Source organism: Fukomys damarensis, unplaced genomic scaffold, assembly GCF_012274545.1.
Source record: "Fukomys damarensis isolate Sample0158 unplaced genomic scaffold, DMR_v1.0_HiC HiC_scaffold_4, whole genome shotgun sequence".
Classification (NCBI taxonomy): domain Eukaryota; kingdom Metazoa; phylum Chordata; class Mammalia; order Rodentia; family Bathyergidae; genus Fukomys; species Fukomys damarensis.
In genome coordinates, this window is record NW_022900916.1 from 19,405,509 (window position 1) to 19,425,556 (window position 20,048).

The 20,048-nt window shown below is 39.7% G+C and overlaps 1 protein-coding gene across 1 annotated transcript in view; it reads left to right on the forward strand.

Annotated features, from left to right (window-relative positions):
- The window catches only part of Bzw2 (basic leucine zipper and W2 domains 2), a 58,680-nt gene extending 40,765 nt beyond the window's left edge, over nucleotides 1-17,915 (forward strand). The window contains exons 7-12 of the mRNA XM_010643337.3: nucleotides 65-174; nucleotides 4,729-4,899; nucleotides 8,304-8,450; nucleotides 9,672-9,810; nucleotides 16,676-16,798; nucleotides 17,456-17,915. Of these exons, the coding sequence (XP_010641639.1) occupies nucleotides 65-174; nucleotides 4,729-4,899; nucleotides 8,304-8,450; nucleotides 9,672-9,810; nucleotides 16,676-16,798; nucleotides 17,456-17,484 (719 nt within the window). The 3' untranslated portion in view covers nucleotides 17,485-17,915. The remainder of the gene's footprint in view (nucleotides 1-64; nucleotides 175-4,728; nucleotides 4,900-8,303; nucleotides 8,451-9,671; nucleotides 9,811-16,675; nucleotides 16,799-17,455) is intronic.
- Nucleotides 17,916-20,048: the final 2,133 nt, after the last annotated feature.

Consider the following 20,048-nt stretch of genomic DNA (forward strand, 5'->3'; position numbering starts at 1 on the left):
AATGTTGGTTTTGTTTTTTCAAGGAATGATTTTTTTTTTTTTTTTTTTTTTTTTTTTTAAACAGGCATTGCAGCTTCATTTGCTGTCAAGCTTTTTAAAGCCTGGATGGCAGAAAAAGATGCCAACTCTGTTACCTCTTCCTTGAGAAAAGCCAACTTGGACAAGAGGCTGCTTGTAAGTGTTTTCACGTTTAAAAAAAAAAGAAAGTGGGGAAAGGTTGTTAAGCACAATTCTTCTGCAAGGGCTTTGGCAATTCCAATAGCGTAATACAAAACTAGAATCCCAAGCTGGTGCTGAATTGGGAAAGCATTTCTTTTCATTCTACAAACTTGGCCAAAAGAAAATAATTCCATTTTCATCTTTGGTAAATAAAGGGCCTGATAAATTTAAGGGATCATAGGAAATGGAAAGACTTTCAGATCGGAAAGTTGGTTACTATAGGATGCTAACATTTTCTCAGAATTAAAACTTTCTTTGGTAACCAATAACTTTATGGAAATCCAGTGCTTTAATGTGATTTTTTTTTTTTTTAATTCCCTAACATACAAGGCCTTGGGTATGCTTCCCAGCACTGAGAAGGGGGAAATTCTATCAGTCCCACCAAGTGAGATACTTGTAATGTCTTGGCAGGCATGAGACTACACTGATCTCAAACGTATTAAATAGTTAGTAAAATCAGACTCTAAACAAGATTGGAAATATTATAGTTAATTTGAAACTTTCATGATCACAGCTATTTACTTATATTTTTTTTGGTACCGGGATTGAACTCGGGTCCTTGCGCTTGCAAGGCAGGCCACCGAACCGCTGAGCTAAATCCCCAGCCCCATCTTTGTATTTTTTAAAGAAAGTCAAGACAATTATTTTGTTTTTATACTTTCTTCCTTCACTCTGCAATTTCTGCTAGAAGCAACGGCTGTGCAGATGACAAAAGTTCCTCTCAGTGGAATTGCTTTTGCAATTCTGAGTCTAGAATTAAGATGTCCCTGCCATTTTCTCTTCATTAGTCTGTTGTCTGCTTTTCTCTTCCAGTATGTTTCAGTGTGGAAGGGTGCCAATCCAATGAGTAGTTTCAGAACTCTCTTCTTCTCAAGAGAAGCTGAAAATAATGATAACTATAAATACTTGTACTTTTAATCTTTTGGGGGGTTTTCTGAGACAGGGACTCACTGTGTAGTTGAGACTGATTTAGAACTCACTATGTAGCCCAGGCTGGTGTCAAACTCCCAGCGATCCTCCTGCCTCAGTTTCCCAGAGTGCTGGGATTATAGGCATGCACCACCCCACCCGGCTTTGTTTTTTGTTTTGTTTTGTTTTGTTTTGTTTTTGGTACCAGAGATCAACCTGGGTCTTTGTGCTTGTGAGGCAGGCGCTGGAACCACTGAGCTAAATCTCCAGCCCCGCGGCTTTGTATTTTTAAACATTTAAAATTCCTTTGTCTCATGAAGTTTGTCTTTACATCAGGATGAGGAAGAAATTTTTAGCCTAGTTTCTAATTAATTTCTGCTAGCAGCAATAATTTTCATCTAGCATATTTTTATTGAGTGCATGCTGTGTGCCAGGCGTGATCCTAGAACCTGTGATTCTATTACAGAACACGAAGGGTCCCCAGGATGTAGCTCCATGGTAGAGCTCTTGGTTGGCATGTGTGAGGTCCTGGGTTTTAATCCCCAGTACCACCAGGAAAGAAAGCAAGAGTCCACTTTATGGTAGATTTAGAGCAGATCCTTATAAATAGAAGCAAAAGTTATGAAAAATAAACTGAACATATTTTTTGTCCAGGAGTCTGACTTGCCCAAGGATCTTAGTTAGGCTTGGCTGGGTTCCATATGTCATCATTCTAGGGCTCAGACTGAAGAAGCAGCTCCCATCTGGGGCATCCTGTGCTCAGGGCAGTGGACAGGAACACAGGCTGACCTGAGCCTCTCAAGTGCGCCCAGATCCACCCTTGTATCTAGGCAAAAGGAAGTCACTGGCAACAGGGTAGGAAAATTCAATCCACTGGCCCATTGCAGCAAGAAGGAATGTCTGCATGGTCATGTATTTTGGGGGTGAGGCGCATACGTGGTAGTTCTACCAGCTGGGCAAAGTCAGGGCCCTGGACTGTGCCTGCAGATGTAAGTTGACTGAGCACATGAACGAGGAACTAGGGCATCGGTTCCATCCTTACGGAGGAAAGGTTTGTTTCATGCAGACATACAATTCTCTTTAATTCTGAGCTACTACACTTCAGAAAAATAGCATGTTATCAGATCTTATCAAAATACTAATGTAGCATAGAAGAAAAATTTACAATTAAGAGGAAAGTGAGAGTGAAAAAATCTCCCCCGTTACTAAAAAAGAGAACAGTGATTAAGAAATTGAAGTTGCTGTCGTCCTTTATTGAATAAGTAAATTTTGGTTATATTATGTGCTAGAATATTTCTGGAACTAGGGATACTGACAGGAAGCAAACAAGCACCCTTCCTTATGGGCGAATATTCTACTCGGGAGACCGAGCAGTGAACCAAATAGGCAAGTGTGATAAATGACGGCAGAAATGATGTCGGGAAAAGCTAAAGCATAATAGAATAGGGGAAGCAGTTTGTGGGGACCAGGGAAGACCTGTGTGATAAAGCGACATTTGTTCAAAGACTTAAAGAAGGTGAGGGAGTGTGAACTATAAAGAGAAGAAAAGCATATGAGCCTCAAGACAGCCAGAGTGTAGCTCAGCTCAGAGAAGGAGCTAGCCCATGTCATCTGGGCACTGACTTTACTGCAAGTGACACAGAAGCTTTGGAAGTTCTCTTTGCAAAACGTGTGCATAATGTGCTTTAGATTCTTAGTCATGTGGTTTTTTTATTGGAATAGAATCAGGAGCAAGGGCAGCAGCACAGGGAGACCTTAATCTGGAAGTGAGAGGATAGCTTTATACCACAGGAACGTTTCTGTTGCCAGGTGTGCTGGCACACCCCTTGTAATCCCAGCTCCTCAAGATGCTGAGGAAGGAAGATCACAAGTTTAAAGCCACCCTGAGCAACTGAGTGAGACCCTGCCTTAAAATAAAAATTTTTAAAGAGCTGGGGATGTGGCTCAGTAGTAGAATGCTTACCTAACATAGGTGAGGCCTTGGGTTCAGTGCCTAGTACTTCAGAACAAAACAAAAGAACTGAAAACAAAATAGGCTTTTCCAACAAATACAAACCTTGTTCCAAGCCACAGAATGACAGTCTGATTTAGACTGGCTTTGCCTCAGTTTAATCTGAATAATAATTTTCAGGATGTTACATAGCATTCATGAGCACTTTGCATGTATTTCGTAAACTATGAGTAATATGTCAGGTGGCATATTGTGCTGAGCCTAACTTTAGATCACACTTTGCAGTCACATTCTTCCTGAACAGAATATTGAGCTCCAGACCGAGGAGTGAAATAAGCATTGCCTCTGGTGCCAGTTGCTCTGTCCTTAAATATTTCTAGATGTATTAACTGGGTCAAGCAGCTAAGCTTCGCTGAGGCTGAACTTATCATGTAGAAAAATTTGAAAGTACCAAGCCTTTTTGATTCATAGAAGAAACTCCATGAAATTAAATTTTTTCCCTCCCCTATATTTGGAAGCTCTTGAGTGATAGTGAAAATATTAGTGATGAAATTTCAGTCTATGGTCTATGAAATATTTGCTTTAACAGAAATGTGTACTGTATTTGATAGCTGTTCCCGCCATCTCTGTTCTGACATTTTGAAACACAAGCCTCGAGGACAATTGTAGGACAATAATATAGGGAATGGTGTAATTTAAGTCCTGGCAAAGAAGCCCTCTGGCATTGTTCCTATACCTGGTGGCAAACCCATTACAGATCTCTCCACTGAGCTGCATAGCCTTTGGCTATATATATGCAAATCTAACCAATATAAAGTTTGAATCTTTTTTAGGAATTTGAAAATGTGAGAACTTTGAAAATTTTCTTCATTTCATAGTTGGGTGTTGAACTCATACAGGATTAGATCATGACTAAACGTTGCTGAGATTCTGCCAAGCTGTGTAGGATAGAATGAAATGTGAAAATATGAAAGCAGCTATGGTATATTGCTCTTTTTTGAAAAAAAGAATTACATCTGAATTATGAGAAATTGGTAGGGTAAGTTTAGATTCAATCTCACTGCGAGTTTGAGGACCGCCATCACTAACAGATAATGACAAAATTCTCTTTTGCTCCTGAGCTAGTATTTTAGAATAATAGCAGCATTTTCTCAAAATGACAGTAAAGGTCCTTAAGAGGAGAATCATGTTGTTTTCTAGTATTATCCACAGTCATTTCAGCATTACTAAAATTGACTTTTGTCTGTCAGCTCATAGTGAAGAAAACAGTAAATAAGTAATGATTTCAATTTTTCTTAATTTAAAACAACTCAAATACTATTTGAAGTTATCTTACTTGTATATAATTTGGCGTTGTTCTGTGTTCACAAACCCCCATTGATTAAAGGAAAGGAATAAAAGGACTAAGCGCTCCAAATGAGTGAATCCAGTTTATCTAAGTAGCTTAACATTCTCTCTTTGAAACATTGCTTCACTTTAGAAGTTGCTTGGTGCAATAAATATCCTAGCGATTTGTTTTGCAAACCACTTCTTGTTTCTGCTCTTCCAAATATATCTTCGGCGGTATTATGATATGAAAATTTTGCCCTTTATGCTTGCTGAAATTGGAAAAGCTCCTTGTGTAACAGCCTCTTCCCTTCCTCTTCCAGGAGCTCTTTCCCGTTAACAGGCAGAGTGTGGATCACTTTGCTAAGTACTTCACCGACGCGGGGCTCAAGGAGCTCTCCGACTTCCTCCGCGTCCAGCAGTCCCTGGGCACCAGAAAGGAGCTGCAGAAGGAGCTCCAAGAGCGGCTGTCCCAGGAATGCCCGATCAAGGAGGTGGGAGACCGGGCAGCCACAGACAAAAGCTGGCGTCTTGCACAGTGGTAGAGTGCTGGGCAGCACCCGTGAGGCCTGGGTGTGACCCCAGCAATGGGGAAGAGTGGATGGAAGGAATTCTGTGTGCAGGTTACGTAGCGCAGGCTTACGGAGTGCGCTTACCTCTTTGCTATGAACTGCGTCCTCTCGTTCCTGCCATTTGAATTAGCTCAAAGTGCTGACTCGGAACCCTCCATTTTATTACACTGTAGGGTGACCAGAAATTAAAATGACTTAATTTAAAATATTTCACCTGGTAAATAGATTTGACTGTCTGCCATCAGAATATACAGTAATACGATATTTTTCTATTTTGTTTTAGAATGTATGATCAGAGTAAGCATTTTATTCATTTTTGCAATCAGTACAGCGCATTTTGAGCATCACTGGGGATGAAACCCAGGGCTTGCCTAGGAAGCAAGCCCACTCCCCCGAGCTATACTCCCAGCCCCTGGGATTTACATAACTATATAGGCATACTTTGTGAAGCCTTAGTTCTTTGGCTATGACTGTATCTTTTTGAAGTACTTGAGATAACTTCACATTGAAACTTTTGAAAAGAACTTTTTTAGGACAACCCAAAAGTCAGTAAAGAAGTCTTTTTCCTTTGCTGCTTGCTCCCAAATCCCTGACCTTCCCATCGTCCCACCCCTTGCCGTACTTTAAACCAGTGGTTGCAAACCTGTGGTACTCGTGCCAGAGCAGGCACACAAACTGTCAGCAAAGCAGCCAGGTTGCCCCAGCAGCCAACAACAGCCGGATAACAGGTTTTTTTTGTTTGTTTGTTTGTTTTTTTTTTCCTAAACTAAAACCTCAGTATTCAGGTTTAATTGCAGTGTCGGCAGTTTGCAATAAATCATGGGTTTTAGGTTGCAGTTTGGGTATTTATCTCTAAATGGTTTGTCGTCATTGCTCTGAGCTCTGCAAGGCTCCTACCATAGTTGAGGGCTGGAAAATTTCAAATTGATAACATCAGCACATGGAAGTGTTGAAGCAGGTCCCTTAGCTCTGAGGTCAGCAGTACACTCGATAATTTTCTTCAAGCTAGAACTTGTACATGACTTTTCATGGGAAATGAAGCAAAACCAAAACCCATCATGATGCTTTGAGATGCTAGGACGTCACCCTGGTTTGCAGTTCCCCCAGGCAGCTCAGAGACTGGGATTGCCCAGCCACTGCTGCTATTCTGTGATCCAGGCCAGAAGCCAAAGCAGTGTCTCTTCCCTCACAGAGGAAAGGGAAGTGTCTTACTCACTTTCTCACCAATGGAAACAATACCCAACACCCACAACTTAAAGGAGGGGAGGCTTATTTCAGCTCAGAGTTTCAGCCCATGGTTGCTGGCTCCAAGGCAGAAACAGGATGGCTGGGGGCACCTATGGGGGAAAAGGTCTCAACCCGTGATGGCCAGGAAACGCAGAGAGAAGGGAGGTACAGCCTTTGAGGTCATGGCCAAACCTCCAGCCAGGCCCCACGGCCTAACAGCACGCAGCCATTGAACTCATTATTGGTTGCATCCACTGATAGTATAGCAGCCTCCTGATCCAGTCACCTTCCAAGAGTCCCACTTCTGAACACAAGAAGCCTTTGGGGAGTGGGGCACTCCTCTGCCATAAAGGTGAATGAATCATTTGTAGGAAAATGGATGCACCTGGAGACCATAATGTTAAGTAAAATAAATAAGATAGGCAAGCTTCAATACCACGTGGTTTCTCTTATAAGAGGAACCCAGAGTAAAAATAAAGAACAAAATAATAGATAACAGGAAGTAGGGAGACAGATTCTTCTCCAAGGAGAGTAGATTAAGAAATGAAGGGAGGGGAGGGAGGGAACGGATAAGGGCTGAAAAGGGAATTAGGATGTGTTAGGTGCATGTACCAACTCTGTACAATGTAAATGTGAACCGCAAACATGTGCAAAGGAAAAGGGACTAAAGAAATGGGCAGGGTGTATGAAATAGGAATTAAGAAGTGCTGTGTCTGTGTGCCAGCTCCCCCCACGTATGTAAAGATCATGTAGTGTGCACATGTGCTAATAAACAAATTTGTTTAAAAGATGTTTTAAAAAATCAACAGGAAAACAAAAGTTAAGCTACTTGTAAAATAATGCTTACGATAAATTATGGTTTTTACTCCTAAGGCCCTAACCTCAATCTAAATAAATATAATATAAAATACATTGTTAGGCAGACTTAAATTCCATACTGGTAAACTTGAGAATAAATCTACACATTTATGCATAATTCAAAGGCCAAAAGAAACCTGCTGGGTGTTTCTGAATCGATGAGTGATGAGTGTTACTCTTCTGTGTAGATGTCCCCCCCAGGGCCTCATGCACTTATAGGTGGGGCTTTTCAGAGCTCTCTGGATCTAGAAATTGTGATACGTGGATTAAGTGTGTGTGGTACTAAATTAGTACACTGATTGGAATTAGCACAGTTCTGGTGGCACCACCCAAAGGCCGGGTGACCTGAATGGGAAAGACGGGCTGCTGCTTGCTGTCTTCTGCCTGCCATGCTATGGACCGTTCCTCCTCTGTGAGACCCCTCTACCATGCTGCTCTGCCTCAGAGCCAGACCACTATGGACTGAAACCTCTACCAAATGTGGACTAAATAAACCTCTCCTCCTTTAACTCATGGGACTTGGGTATTTTGTCCCAACAATGAAAAATATAGCTAAGACAATGTATCAAATAAAGAAATGTCTTTGTATTTATAATTTGTGTACAAATTAATTTTTCACTGAGAATGAGACATAGGAATCCACAAAGGTAATCATTGAATAAATTGTGGAGAATGGACTTGTATAAATCAAACAAGTTCAAAATCAGCCAGGCATGTTGATGTGTACCTATAATCCCAGTACTCTGGGAGGCTGAGGCCCTGAGGAGGATCACAAGTTTGAGCCCAGTCTGGTCAATTTAGCAACTTAAGATCTGTCTTAAGAGGTAGGAGTGTGGGTCATTGTGATGGCCCTGGGTATAATCCTCATACCACCACCACCACCCCCAATTTAAAGTTGAGATAAAAATCCACAGCTCTTTTTGCCTTCTTGAAACCCAAGTGAGTCAAACCGTCTCATGTCCTTACACTACCCCAAAGGGATTGCACCATGTAAAATAAAGAGGACAAAAGTCCTCTTAGCCCATGCTAGCCAGATATAAACCTATTAGTTTTTGGAGTAAAAGTAAATATGCTTTAAGAACAAATTATGCTTTTTCTTTCCTCTTGTATTCTGACAATATGAAGAAGGAAGTGGAGAGAACATTGCTTAAACTACCTCAAACCTCTTGCTGACCAGGCAGGGCAGTGAGTAGGGAGCTCGGGCTCCTCTTGCTTTCTGACCCTTTTTCCATTAAATGCAGGTGGTGCTTTATGTCAAAGAAGAAATGAAGAGGAACGATCTCCCTGAAACCGCCGTGATTGGACTCCTGTGGACCTGTGTGATGAACGCGGTGGAGTGGAACAAGAAGGAAGAACTTGTTGCAGAGCAAGCTCTTAAGCACCTGAAGGTAAAAGCCTACTAAGGAACTGTCCCCATTGTGGGCCATTGTGTCTCTCCAGCATGAAAGAGTGCAGTGGGGAAGCTGAGGCAGGAGGAGCACAAATCCAAGGCCAGCCCGGGCAACTTAGAACCAGTCTCAAAAAATATACAGACAAAGCTGGGGTACAGCAATTAGGCTCCACCTGTGATTTTCCCAGAATCACGCTAAGTATATGCAGCCTACTTTTTCTCCTTTTCAGACTGCTGCTGCGTGATATGCTCCTGATGTAAGAACATGTGAAGTATCTCAGAATGAGATTTTAGTAAAAATAATACCAGAAGGGCCAGGGGTTTAGCTCAGTGGTTCCACCACCTGCCTTGTAAGCTCAAGGTCCTAAGTTCGATCCCCGGTACCAAAAAATAATGAGAATAATAATAATAATACCAGAAAAATCCGCAGACTCATCATATATGATGTGCACATGTTACAGAGAAATAGGACCTAAATGATTGGTTTTCTTTCTGTTCCATAATTTCCAAAAATTTATCAGAAACTGATAAATTGATAATAGAATTGGTTGAGTATCTGATTGTTCAAAGAAATCAGCTAATTTCTGTACATCAGTTCTGTATTTCTGTGCATTGATACAGAGTTTTGCTGGTATTGTTTTCTCACTGTAAAAATGTATTACAAGTATAAGACTTAGATCTTGCCTCCTGCGTTTACACTTGAACTGAGCGGTTATGATCAATGTCATAGAAAGTGACACTCAGTATTTATGAGAACAAAGAAGACAGTTCTGCAGGCTGCCCTACTCAGGGAAGCTCCTCGGAAGAAGTAGGTGTTGAACTGAGTAGGTCTTGAAGAAAACAATGGCTACACATCAGTGAGAGAAAGCCTGGGACATTTGAGGTAAAGGGAACAATAGGGACAGGTGGCCAGGGCGGAGTCTGGGGTACTTGGAAGGTGAATCCAGCTCTTCCGGGGCACTGACTGTAAATAGGTAGCACATAGCACGTTCCACACAAGAGGCACAGCAGCTGTCTTTAGTAAAGGAGAACTTCATGGTATATCTCTTTTAGTGGATACAGTGAGATGAATCCACTGGGATAAAGCAGTTCATTTTGATTGAACACGGTATGATGATTCTAGAACTTAGTGTTTTCCAAGCAAACCTTCCAATTGCAGCAGTGTTGGCACCACAGCTCCCACTGGAGTAACGGGGTTTACTGTCCACTTCTGTTCTAGCAATATGCTCCCCTGCTGGCCGTGTTCAGTTCCCAAGGCCAGTCAGAGCTGATCCTCCTCCAGAAGGTCCAGGAGTACTGTTACGACAACATCCACTTCATGAAAGCCTTTCAGAAGATCGTGGTTCTCTTTTACAAAGGTAACCAACCATCCATGTTGTTCAGTACTGTTTCTTGTTTTGTTGAAGCCCTTTGAGGGCAGAGCAGGGGTTAGGTAGCGATCACAGGGTTCTGTTTATGAGGGGACAGCTAATCTGTGGACATCTCAGTGAGGCTGTCTTACCATGGAGTCCATGTGCCATATACATCGCCTCAGGAACCATCCTGTTTAGGTGCTGGGCATTTCTCACTGCTAAAAGTTGCCAGAATACTTATGATGAACTGGTTATTGTTTCTGGGATGATGAAAGAATGTAATTATATGAGATAATTGAGTCTGCTTTTAAATTGTAACAATTAGCTTTAATAACAATGATTATCAAAATACTATATATATATATATATAGTGTTCAGACCCTTTCAGGTGCCATAAAGCTGACTTGAAAATTGCTGAAATAATTAGCCTTTTCACTTGGCATTTTAGTCATTTGGCCCAGGCATTCTCTTATTTTCCAAAGAAATGGCTATTTTTAGGTTTTCACATTTACTGCCTTTTCATTGCATTTATAAGGTTTAGGTTGTCATGACAACTGGCACTAAAAATGAATGCTAAAGGTTTCAACTGATCTGTCTCTCTACCTACATTAAAAAAAAAGATCCTGCAATATTCTGTGGTCTACATTTATATACTTCCATGAGAGAGAAAAAGGACACTTAAGAAATACATTTTGAACATTATAAAATCCTCATTAGAGGGCTGGGATTTAGCTCAGTGGTTCTACCACCTGCCTCGCAAGCGTAAGGTCCCAAAATCCTCCTTAGAAGTTTTTATAAACATAAATGACATATAAGAAGAATTAAAGTATAAAGTAATGCCAATTAAATATCTATTCCCTTTGATGTACTTGGAAACTTGTCTATTTTGAGCGTAGGTTTGGAATTTAGAGTGTAAAAATCTTTTCTTTCTTTTTTTTTTTTCCTGGGCCGGATCAAACTCAGGACCTTATTACCCATCCAGATTCTTCAAATGTACACCTTACTCACAAGTGTTTGGGTGGTGTTTTACTTTTGCAGAGAATTCAAATATTCAGCAACAATTATTGTATCAGTAGGAGAATGTGAGAGCTGCTAATCCCTATTTGAAGTTGGCCACCATTGAGTCTTAATGGATATAGTCCTAGATACCAGTGTCTTAAAACTAGGGCACACCAGGGGCTAGATATTTAGCTTAGAGGTGCTGATGAGTGCCTCTCAAATGCAAGGTCCTGAGTTCGATCCCTGGTACCAAAAAAAAAAAAAAAAAATACTAGGGCACATTAAATGATCTTAAAGTGACCCATCAGAACCATACTAGCAGGCAATGTTGCCCGCCCGCCCATGGTATACCAATAGCCAAGAATGAGAAGCAGGGTCCACCAAGCCAGCAGCCATTCTGTCCACTGTGACAACAGCTAGCCCCATTCCGAAGACTGATAGGCCTATGCTGCAGCTGTACATTTGCTTTGAGAGCAGTCCATTTCTCCACTACAGAAAAGCAAACTGTTTATTATCTGGGTTATGGAATCCTTTAAGGAATCCTTTGTTTGTCCTTTAATAGATAAAATTCACAAACAAAAAAATTTACAAGCCACTTGTTATTGGCAGTGACACATAGGTGGCATTAAAGCTATTAAAATCCTTCAAGTTTCTCATTTTGTCTACTAATGCCACCATTCTTCCCCATCATGCTCCTTATAACAACCACCGAAAAAATAACAAAACCAGCTACTTTATTTCCTGTCCTTCAGTCCCAAATGCTAAGGGTGATGTGGGTACCAGGAAGTAAAAAGAAAGAGGCACTGGCTCCTCCTTAGGTCATTTATTAATTTGCTGGGTGATCAGCTTGTTAAAAAGCAAAGTTGGGAGCTGGGAATTTAGCTCAGCGGTACAAAAAAAAAGTTAAAGTTGGTAAGGTCTGTGGCAGGTGTGAGCAAGCCAAGGAGACAAAACGGTGGCGACATCTTTGGGTTTTTTTGGGTTTTTTTTTGGTTTTTTTTTTTTTTTTTTTTTTTTTTTTTTTTTTTTTTTTTTTTGGTCAGTATTGGAGATTGCATCAAGGCCTTCGCAGGGCTATATGCCCAGCCCCCTTTTTATATCTTATTTTGAGAATATTTTTCTGATTTGCCTGGACTGGGCTCAACTTGCCATCTTCCTCCCTCAGCCTCCCAGAGTACTTGGATTACAAACCCCAGCCTCAAAATCAACTTTATATGGCTTATTTTTGGAAATGAAATCAAGAATCTTTTTCTTCAGAAGAATTCTAAAAATATATTACTGAGATTATTAAGACTGAATATTATGTTCTAGGTAATTTCATAATCTTCCTTGAGATTTATACTTACAGTCTGTTTTCCTAAATGGCAGAATTACATGTTTTCTCTATGGAATCCCTGAAGACTGATTGTTCTGTGCCATTATTAAGAGTATTACATATTATACTGTGTTTACCTCTTTTTTTAACCGACTTTTTACTTTGACATGACTTTGTTCAGTAAACACTTGTATAAGCAGACATTTGTACAGGGATTTGGGTGCTCTCTTTCTGCTTTATACACCTAAAGAAACTTGATGTAAGTGAATTTTAAAGCACTTTTTTTCAACTCTGGTGTACATTAGCATCACCTGGAGAACTTGTTAAAACACAAATTCTGTAGATCCTGATTTAGGGAGACTACAGTTGGACCTGAGGATTTGCATTTATGCTTTAGAGCGTGCTGGGCCTGGACCAGGACCAGGGTCTGAAGGGTGTTGAGCTTCCAAAGCAATACGTTCTGGGGCTGTAGCAACACATTCAGAATTGTACTTATTTCTGTGTACATGGACACATTTTATAAGTGTTAGTGTCCTTTTTATGTAATGGTATGGATTCCTTTTAAGGAACATTTTATTTTAAATCAAGCTTTCAAAAATATTATAGAAAACATTGCTTCTTTTTCACTTTTATCTTTCTTGCATGCAAACACACTTCTCCAGCATTTCCAGAACTTGAAAATAACACAAATTTGGGGATATGATTAACCACAGTTCTGTATCTCAGTGCTGTTTGTTGCCATTGTTGAAATATTTGAAAACATATAAAGTGTAGCAATGAAAGTAAATTAAACTATAAATGATGTTTTGAGCAGTGAATAAATTGATGATTAGTCATTTAGCCAAAGTTCACTTTCTTTATTAAAATCTACATTTTTATATTTCTAAGGCAGGAAGAAAATTCCACAGATAACTTTTAAACAACACATTATTCACTTTTCAAAATAATTTTCCCCCTGAAGGTAAATGCAGTAGTCCCAGCAAGTAGGTCTATATATAAAATTCACGTTCTCAAGAACTGTTATTATCTATCCTGGGTTTTCTTATTTGCAGTACTTAGCTTAAATTCTGACCCTTGTGCAGATTTTTCTAAAAGGAATTTCTTATTCTTGTTCTTAAAAGTGATGCCATTCTCAATAGGTACTCCCAGCATTCTTAGGGGTATTTTTCTACTTGTGTCCTTATGGGACATCTCTAATAAGAAACTGAGTTTTCTAAGTTCTAAGTGACATAGTTTTAGAAGTAATGAACATTTTATAAAGCTCATTAATTCTCAAAGTACTCACACACCATTTGTCTTTAGTGTATTTCTCCGATATCCATGTATTGAACGTATGCTATATGGCGTGTCTTAACAGTGTTGAAAACAAGGTGAACAAACTAATTCCCAGCTTTCTGAAATTCATGATGTATGAGAAAGCAAAGAAATGCAGTCCCCCCTGTTAGTTGCTGAAATAAGCCTACCCCAGAGAGTGTGTGAAGTGCCAGGATGAGGGCAAGAGGCAGCTAGCTAACTTATAGTCGAGGTTCATTTGGAGAAGGAAAAGAAAAGGCTCTCGAGGGATGCCAAGTCATTTCACCAGACATTAGGGATAAATTGGCCCGACAGAAAGGGAAAATCTATATTGTAATCTGAAGGAACTGTGTGCAAAGATAGAATTTTTTTTTCTTACTGTGCTTTCACTGTATTCCCTATAGGCACTTATTAAAAGAAATCTAAACAAATACTTTGTGGTCTCCCAATTTTAATTAACCCTTCTCCCCTCTCTGCTCCAGTGGGGGGAAAAAATTGTCCCTCTTCTTCGTTAGACTTTTCATTAAACAAAAGTTGAATTTCTACTTAAACTTTTTGATGTTCATGTTTTGCCTTATAGGTTGTCCTGTGTAGTTGCTTCAGTACCTTTTTATTGTTGATTTTCAGGTGCTAGAAATTTGGTCTTCCAAGCAAGTATGTATAATTAAATTGGGTTGTTAGCTTGTAGGAACTCAGCCTTGCACTGTTTATCTGGTTTTAGGTGGGAACACATTTGATAGGTTCTTTCCTCGCTGGGACAAAATACATGACACCTGCAGCTTAGAGGAGAGCTTTATTTTGGCTCAGGTTTTAGAAGTTTCGGTCTTTGCATGCTTGGGCAGTCTGGTGGAGGGGCCCTGGCTGGGAGAGCTGCTGCTTATCCCAGGGCAGACGGGAAGCAGAGTGAGTAAAGCCCAGGAGCAGGGAAACAGAATCCTTCTGGGTCGCAACCACAGTGACACCCTCTTCAGACCACACCCGGCCTCCCAAGTGGGTTCAGTTCAACCTAGGCGCCCCCTCATCCAGTCACCCTTCAAAAGCCCCTCACTAAGAGCACAAGGAGCTTTTGGGGGACAGTGGGATGTAAACCTCAGCACCTGTCATTTAGTGTCTTTTCATGGCAAATGTTTTAGTAAATGCAAGGCCTCTTTCAGCCTCTGTGGGGCAATAAAAGCCAGGCGTGAGCTCCAGAGCTTCCAAAGGAAGCCTCACGCATTAGATATCACTAAACAGACTGAAGCAGCCTTCCCACATTCTGTCTGCATCACACGGATTCATTAAAGCCTGGAAAGAAAGTACAGTTTCCTTTTGCGTGTTTGTCACATCTCTCAATTCTTTTTCTGTTTGTTTTTAATAATGGTATTCTTGTGAATAGTTTATAAATTCAAGAATATGTGTGCACAGTCAAAATTGTCTTTTGAGCACAACAGTTTAGAAGTGAATGACTGATGTAAATAGCGAATATCTTAAATATGGTTTGTCAGTTGTATAAAGGAACTTACAAAATGTCTGTCGTCCTTGAAAAAAGCTCTGCAAGGTGATCTTGCACAGTAACTAGTCCCTTGCTGAAGCCATAAGCTCCTTCCCTCTCCAAAAACTGGGCTTTGATGGCCACTAAAGATTTCTTTCACTATTTGGAGAGGAGACTGGAGAACTGGAAATAGAAGCAGCTAAAACACTAAAGAAGAGTCAGTCTGTGGGACCTCAGGTCATAACTCGTGCATGTCCAGTTCTTATAAGTAAATGCACGCAGATTTCCTTCCTTTGAGAATTGTAGTGTTATAGTGTATTTGATGGTAAAAATTTAAAAAGAAAAAGTTTTCTGAAACTAATTAAAGAGTCATTTTTTAAGAAAAGGGAGATACTTATGTTTTGTTATAAAAAGATTGGTGATATTTTAAAGGAAAATAATATTAAAACATTTTTACTGTTTCTACAAGTCAAGATTCTTTTTAGTCACAAATATGTCATTAGAATGATTTATCAACCGTGGGTTTATCAGCATTTCTCATGGGTTGAGCCCCCAGGGGGGACCATAGTAAATGCTTTTTCACCTGATTGCTGTATCATTTCCCACTCATATCCCAAAAATAACCCATTAGAACACTGGGAAGAGTGTGTAGGCTCTTCTTTTTATATCCTCCTTTTCTTAACATTAAGTAGAAAAGTTTGTGGTGATTGGAGGGTAAGAGGCACATTTGTGTGTACTGGTAGCACATGTAGGGAACTTTTAGCTACGTGTGTATCCACCCTGCAACTTAGCCAGGAAGCTCAGACTGGTCAGCTTCTCATCGCTGGCACCAAGTGCCCAACGTACACAGCTTACAAGAAGAGGGCTTCTTTTTACTCACGCTTTCAGAGGATGCAGCCCCTGGTCGGTCAGAACACTGAGGTGTGGTGGATGCGTTGCTGGCTTCAGAGGCGCAAACGGTGCCTGCGAGGACGCACCTGGCAACCAGATGTTATCCCAAGGTCACCCCCACAATGCTCCCAGATCCCCAGAAATGTAGTTAGCTAATGTAGTTAGCTGGTTGTTTCTGACGCCTCTTACTCCGGTCAGGTTGGCAATCATGATTATCAGTCACACTCATATTTTTGTTTCTTTCGGGATTTTTTTTTTTTTTTTTTTTTAAACAGGGTATCTCTGTGTCCTTATGTAGTTCAGACTGGCCTCTCGAACTCAAAGTGATCCTCCTGCCTCAGCCTTCTAATGGCTGGGATTACAAGTGTGCATACCATGCCTGGTGGTCATAATCATCTTTATACCTGATTTTACCACATGATTGTAGCCTTTCTGCATTTATTTCCCTTTGTCATTTTCCCCTACAAAAAGAAAATCTTCCTAAAAGAACAATCATTTGAGGTTACTCCTTCAAGAATGTTGAAGTTAGCAAGACATGAGTGTTCTACACTACTGGAATTGCTGTTTCATTTCCAAAACTACAAAAGAACTTTGACTCTAGGCAAATTGGATTTCTAAGTTCCATTAGTAACGTACAGGCTTACATTATATGGTCCCAGGTGAGTTACCCGTCATCATAACTAAAGAATTTCTTCAACTGTTAAGATAAAGCACTGTGCTGTTTAGAAATGAAATTGGATTCTCTCTTCCAGTACATTTCAGACATGGATTTCTTTCTTTTCTGGTAGAGCTTTTAATATTGAAAGAGATTGATTTTTATTAAATTATTGGACCTGAAGGTGTTCTTAAACATGACATTTATGTGGTAATTTTGACATCTTTTCTTTAACTTGAAATTTCAGCTGATGTTCTGAGCGAAGAAGCAATATTGAAATGGTATAAGGAAGCACATGTTGCCAAAGGCAAAAGTGTTTTTCTTGACCAGATGAAGAAATTTGTTGAGTGGTTACAAAATGCAGAAGAAGGTAAGATTCCCTTTAATAACTTCAGTGGCCATTCAGCAATTTGTCATTATCCTTGCAATTATCTGCCTCCTGCATAATTTCTTTTTCTTGCTTTCCCAAAACTAAAGTTTTTGATGTGTCTCCCATATCAAATACTTTACCTTAGTGCTCCTTTCTGAAATCAAAGCAATTGAAATTTCTCGGTGATATTTATAAAAATAAAGAAAAGAAACTCTCCAGTTGTCCATCCAGATGAAAGACGGTGAGGAAAACCAGCAGATGTAGGAGGGGACAGAACACATTAGGCTCACATGCTAGGGAACTATATAGATTTCTGTAACACTTTACCAGGTAGCTAATGTTTTAAAAAGTAAGAGAAGAATCATGGATGAGGGCAAATCTAAACAAGAATGAAAGTTTATTTTAGGTGACAGAAGGAATAAAACGTTACAGTCTCCAAAAATTCTATGAGCCGGTTGCATTTTTTAGTTCAGTTCTCTTACAGCAAAAGCGCACACAAGTTTGCTGTCTGCACTCCGACGTAACTGCTTTGCCCAGTGAACAGTGGAAGCGTCCTGGGTTGGGACAGGTTGGAGGTAGTCATGATTAGAAACTCAAGATCTTACTTTAAAAACGAGACTGGAGGAAAATACCTGACTTCTCTTTCTTTTCTCCTAGAATCAGAATCAGAAGGTGAAGAGAATTAAACAGCTGGACAAGCACAATAATATCTAACACCACACTTTTTGATTAGGAATGCTGAAATATTTGGGAAGAGAAACTGGGCTTCTGTTTTCACAAAGGAAAATTAAATAGGATAGGCTTCCCTTGTGCAGAGGGGAAATGGTTTTTGTTTTTGTTTTGTTTTTAAATGGAGCCCTGAGGCATCGGCTGTCACACTTGGGACTCTACCTCTCACCTATTTGCTAACTTAAAGCCATTCAACGAGGAGTCCAGTAGTAATCAAAAATTAAATACTCAGCAGACTCCTTTTTTAGCTGTATTTTTCAGGTACTGTGTGGTGAACGCCCACTGGTGTCTATTACAGGGCCACTTTAGTAGTTGTGTATCAGCTCGTGTATGTGATTTGACAACCAGTTTTTTAAAATAAATGGCTTTTTAAAAATCTGCGCTTATATTCTCAGAGCTTTTATTTCTTTACTGTACATGACACATGCGCTTCAGTGTTACCATTTTTTTCCTCACCAAAATACTGAATGATTGCATTTCTTACCCATAAATACTGCACTATTCCTTTTATCCTCATAATAAATTTCATCTTCATAGTGAAATAGAAGCAAACTCAAAATATACATGCACATTGTCATTAGCATCATTAAGTTATTCATAATTATTAGCCATGTACATTATTGTGAGGGAAACATTTGTCATATTTTCCTTAACTCTATATATTCCCTATTTAGAGGAGAGATGAAAAGCATATACATGCCAATAGGTCTTTGTCTATATTTATTGATAACTAGATAATTTTGTAAGTCCTAATTCTTGAAAAACAAGGGAAACATTTTATCTAAGAGTTGAGACTAAAGGAGGCTGCATTAGGAACACTACTCACCAAGGTTAAGTGTTTGAAAAAATCTGTCAGTGTTGAATCATCGTCTGGGAACAAAAAATAATTTCCTGTTTATCGTCAGGAAGAAAAAATATACTTTGCCTGTGACTTGGCCACATTCCTAAATGTATAATGTGATAAATTCCTTCCACTTTTTAGATATTAAGGTCAAATGAAATTTTGAAGTTAAGTGGTAGTCACATCATAGAGGGTGTCTGAAGTCACCTTCCTCGTGGCAGGGACAGGGACAACTTAGAGGAGAGGCTTATATTGGGTCGTATTTTCTGGCCTTGATTAGGACTCCAGGGCAGAACCGGTATAGTGGAAGGATCTGCCAAAGGAAAACTGCTCCTGGCAGGGTGGCCAGGAAGCAAGACGGGAGGAGCGAGGTCAGGAGATAAATTCTTCCAGGTCACACCAGACCCTGACCTTTTGGCAACATACTTAGCTGTTAAGCTTATTAGTGGATGGGTTGGGGATTTAGCTTAGTGGTTCCTCTGCCTGCCTTGCAAGTACAGGGACCTGAGTTCGATCTCCGGTACCAAAAAAAACATTAATGGATGAATCCACTGAGTGAGAGGGAAAGTAGGGGGGAGTCTTTTTATCCAGTGCCTATTTTAAAGAATCCAGTATGTTTACAATTTTTAAAAAGTAATATATTTATTTTAGAAAGTATTAAAGGGCTTTTGGTAGAACCTTTAAAAATATTCAGTATTCAACCACAAAGAGGAACAGTCCTAATATTCTTATATTTACAAGTAAGACTGTGCGTAATTCTTTAAAAAATAAAGTCCAGGACCAGGGTCATAGCTCAGTAGTACAGTGCTTGCCTAGAATGTGCAAGGGACTGAGTTCAGTTCAGAATTCATAAGTATTAAAGGGCTTTTGGTAGAACCTTTAAAAATATTCAGTATTCAACCACAAAGAGGAACAGTCCTAATATTCTTATATTTACAAGTAAGACTGTGCGTAATTCTTTAAAAAATAAAGTCCAGGACCAGGGTCATAGCTCAGTAGTACAGTGCTTGCCTAGAATGTGCAAGGGACTGAGTTCAGTATAGTGTGTAGTGTGAATTTGGGTTTATATATTTGCATGCGTTTTACTTCCATTTTGAGTATAGTTCAAGGCAGTGTCATAGGATTATTATCCAGAATATATAAAGAACCCAAAAAAGCTAGCAAGAGAAGAACAAATAATCAATAAATGGGCAAATGATCGGAACAGACATTTCTCAAAAGAAGTACAAATGGATGATGAATACAAGAAAAAAGGCTCACCATCTATATATTTGCATGCGTTTTACTTCCATTTTGAGTATAGTTCAAGGCAGTGTCATAGGATTATTATCCAGAATATATAAAGAACCCAAAAAAGCTAGCAAGAGAAGAACAAATAATCAATAAATGGGCAAATGATCGGAACAGACATTTCTCAAAAGAAGTACAAATGGATGATGAATACAAGAAAAAAGGCTCACCATCTTTAGCTGGTAGGGAACTATAAACCAAAACTACATTGAGGCTGGGCATGTTGGTGCATGCCTGTAATCTTAGTGCTTGGGAGGCTGAGGCAAGAGGATCGCTTCCAGCTCAAGACCAGACAACTACATAGTGAGACCCTGTTTAAAAGAAAAAAAAAAAAATCCCGTTTCACCCCAGACAAAATGGCTACTATAAAAATAATACACTGCACACACA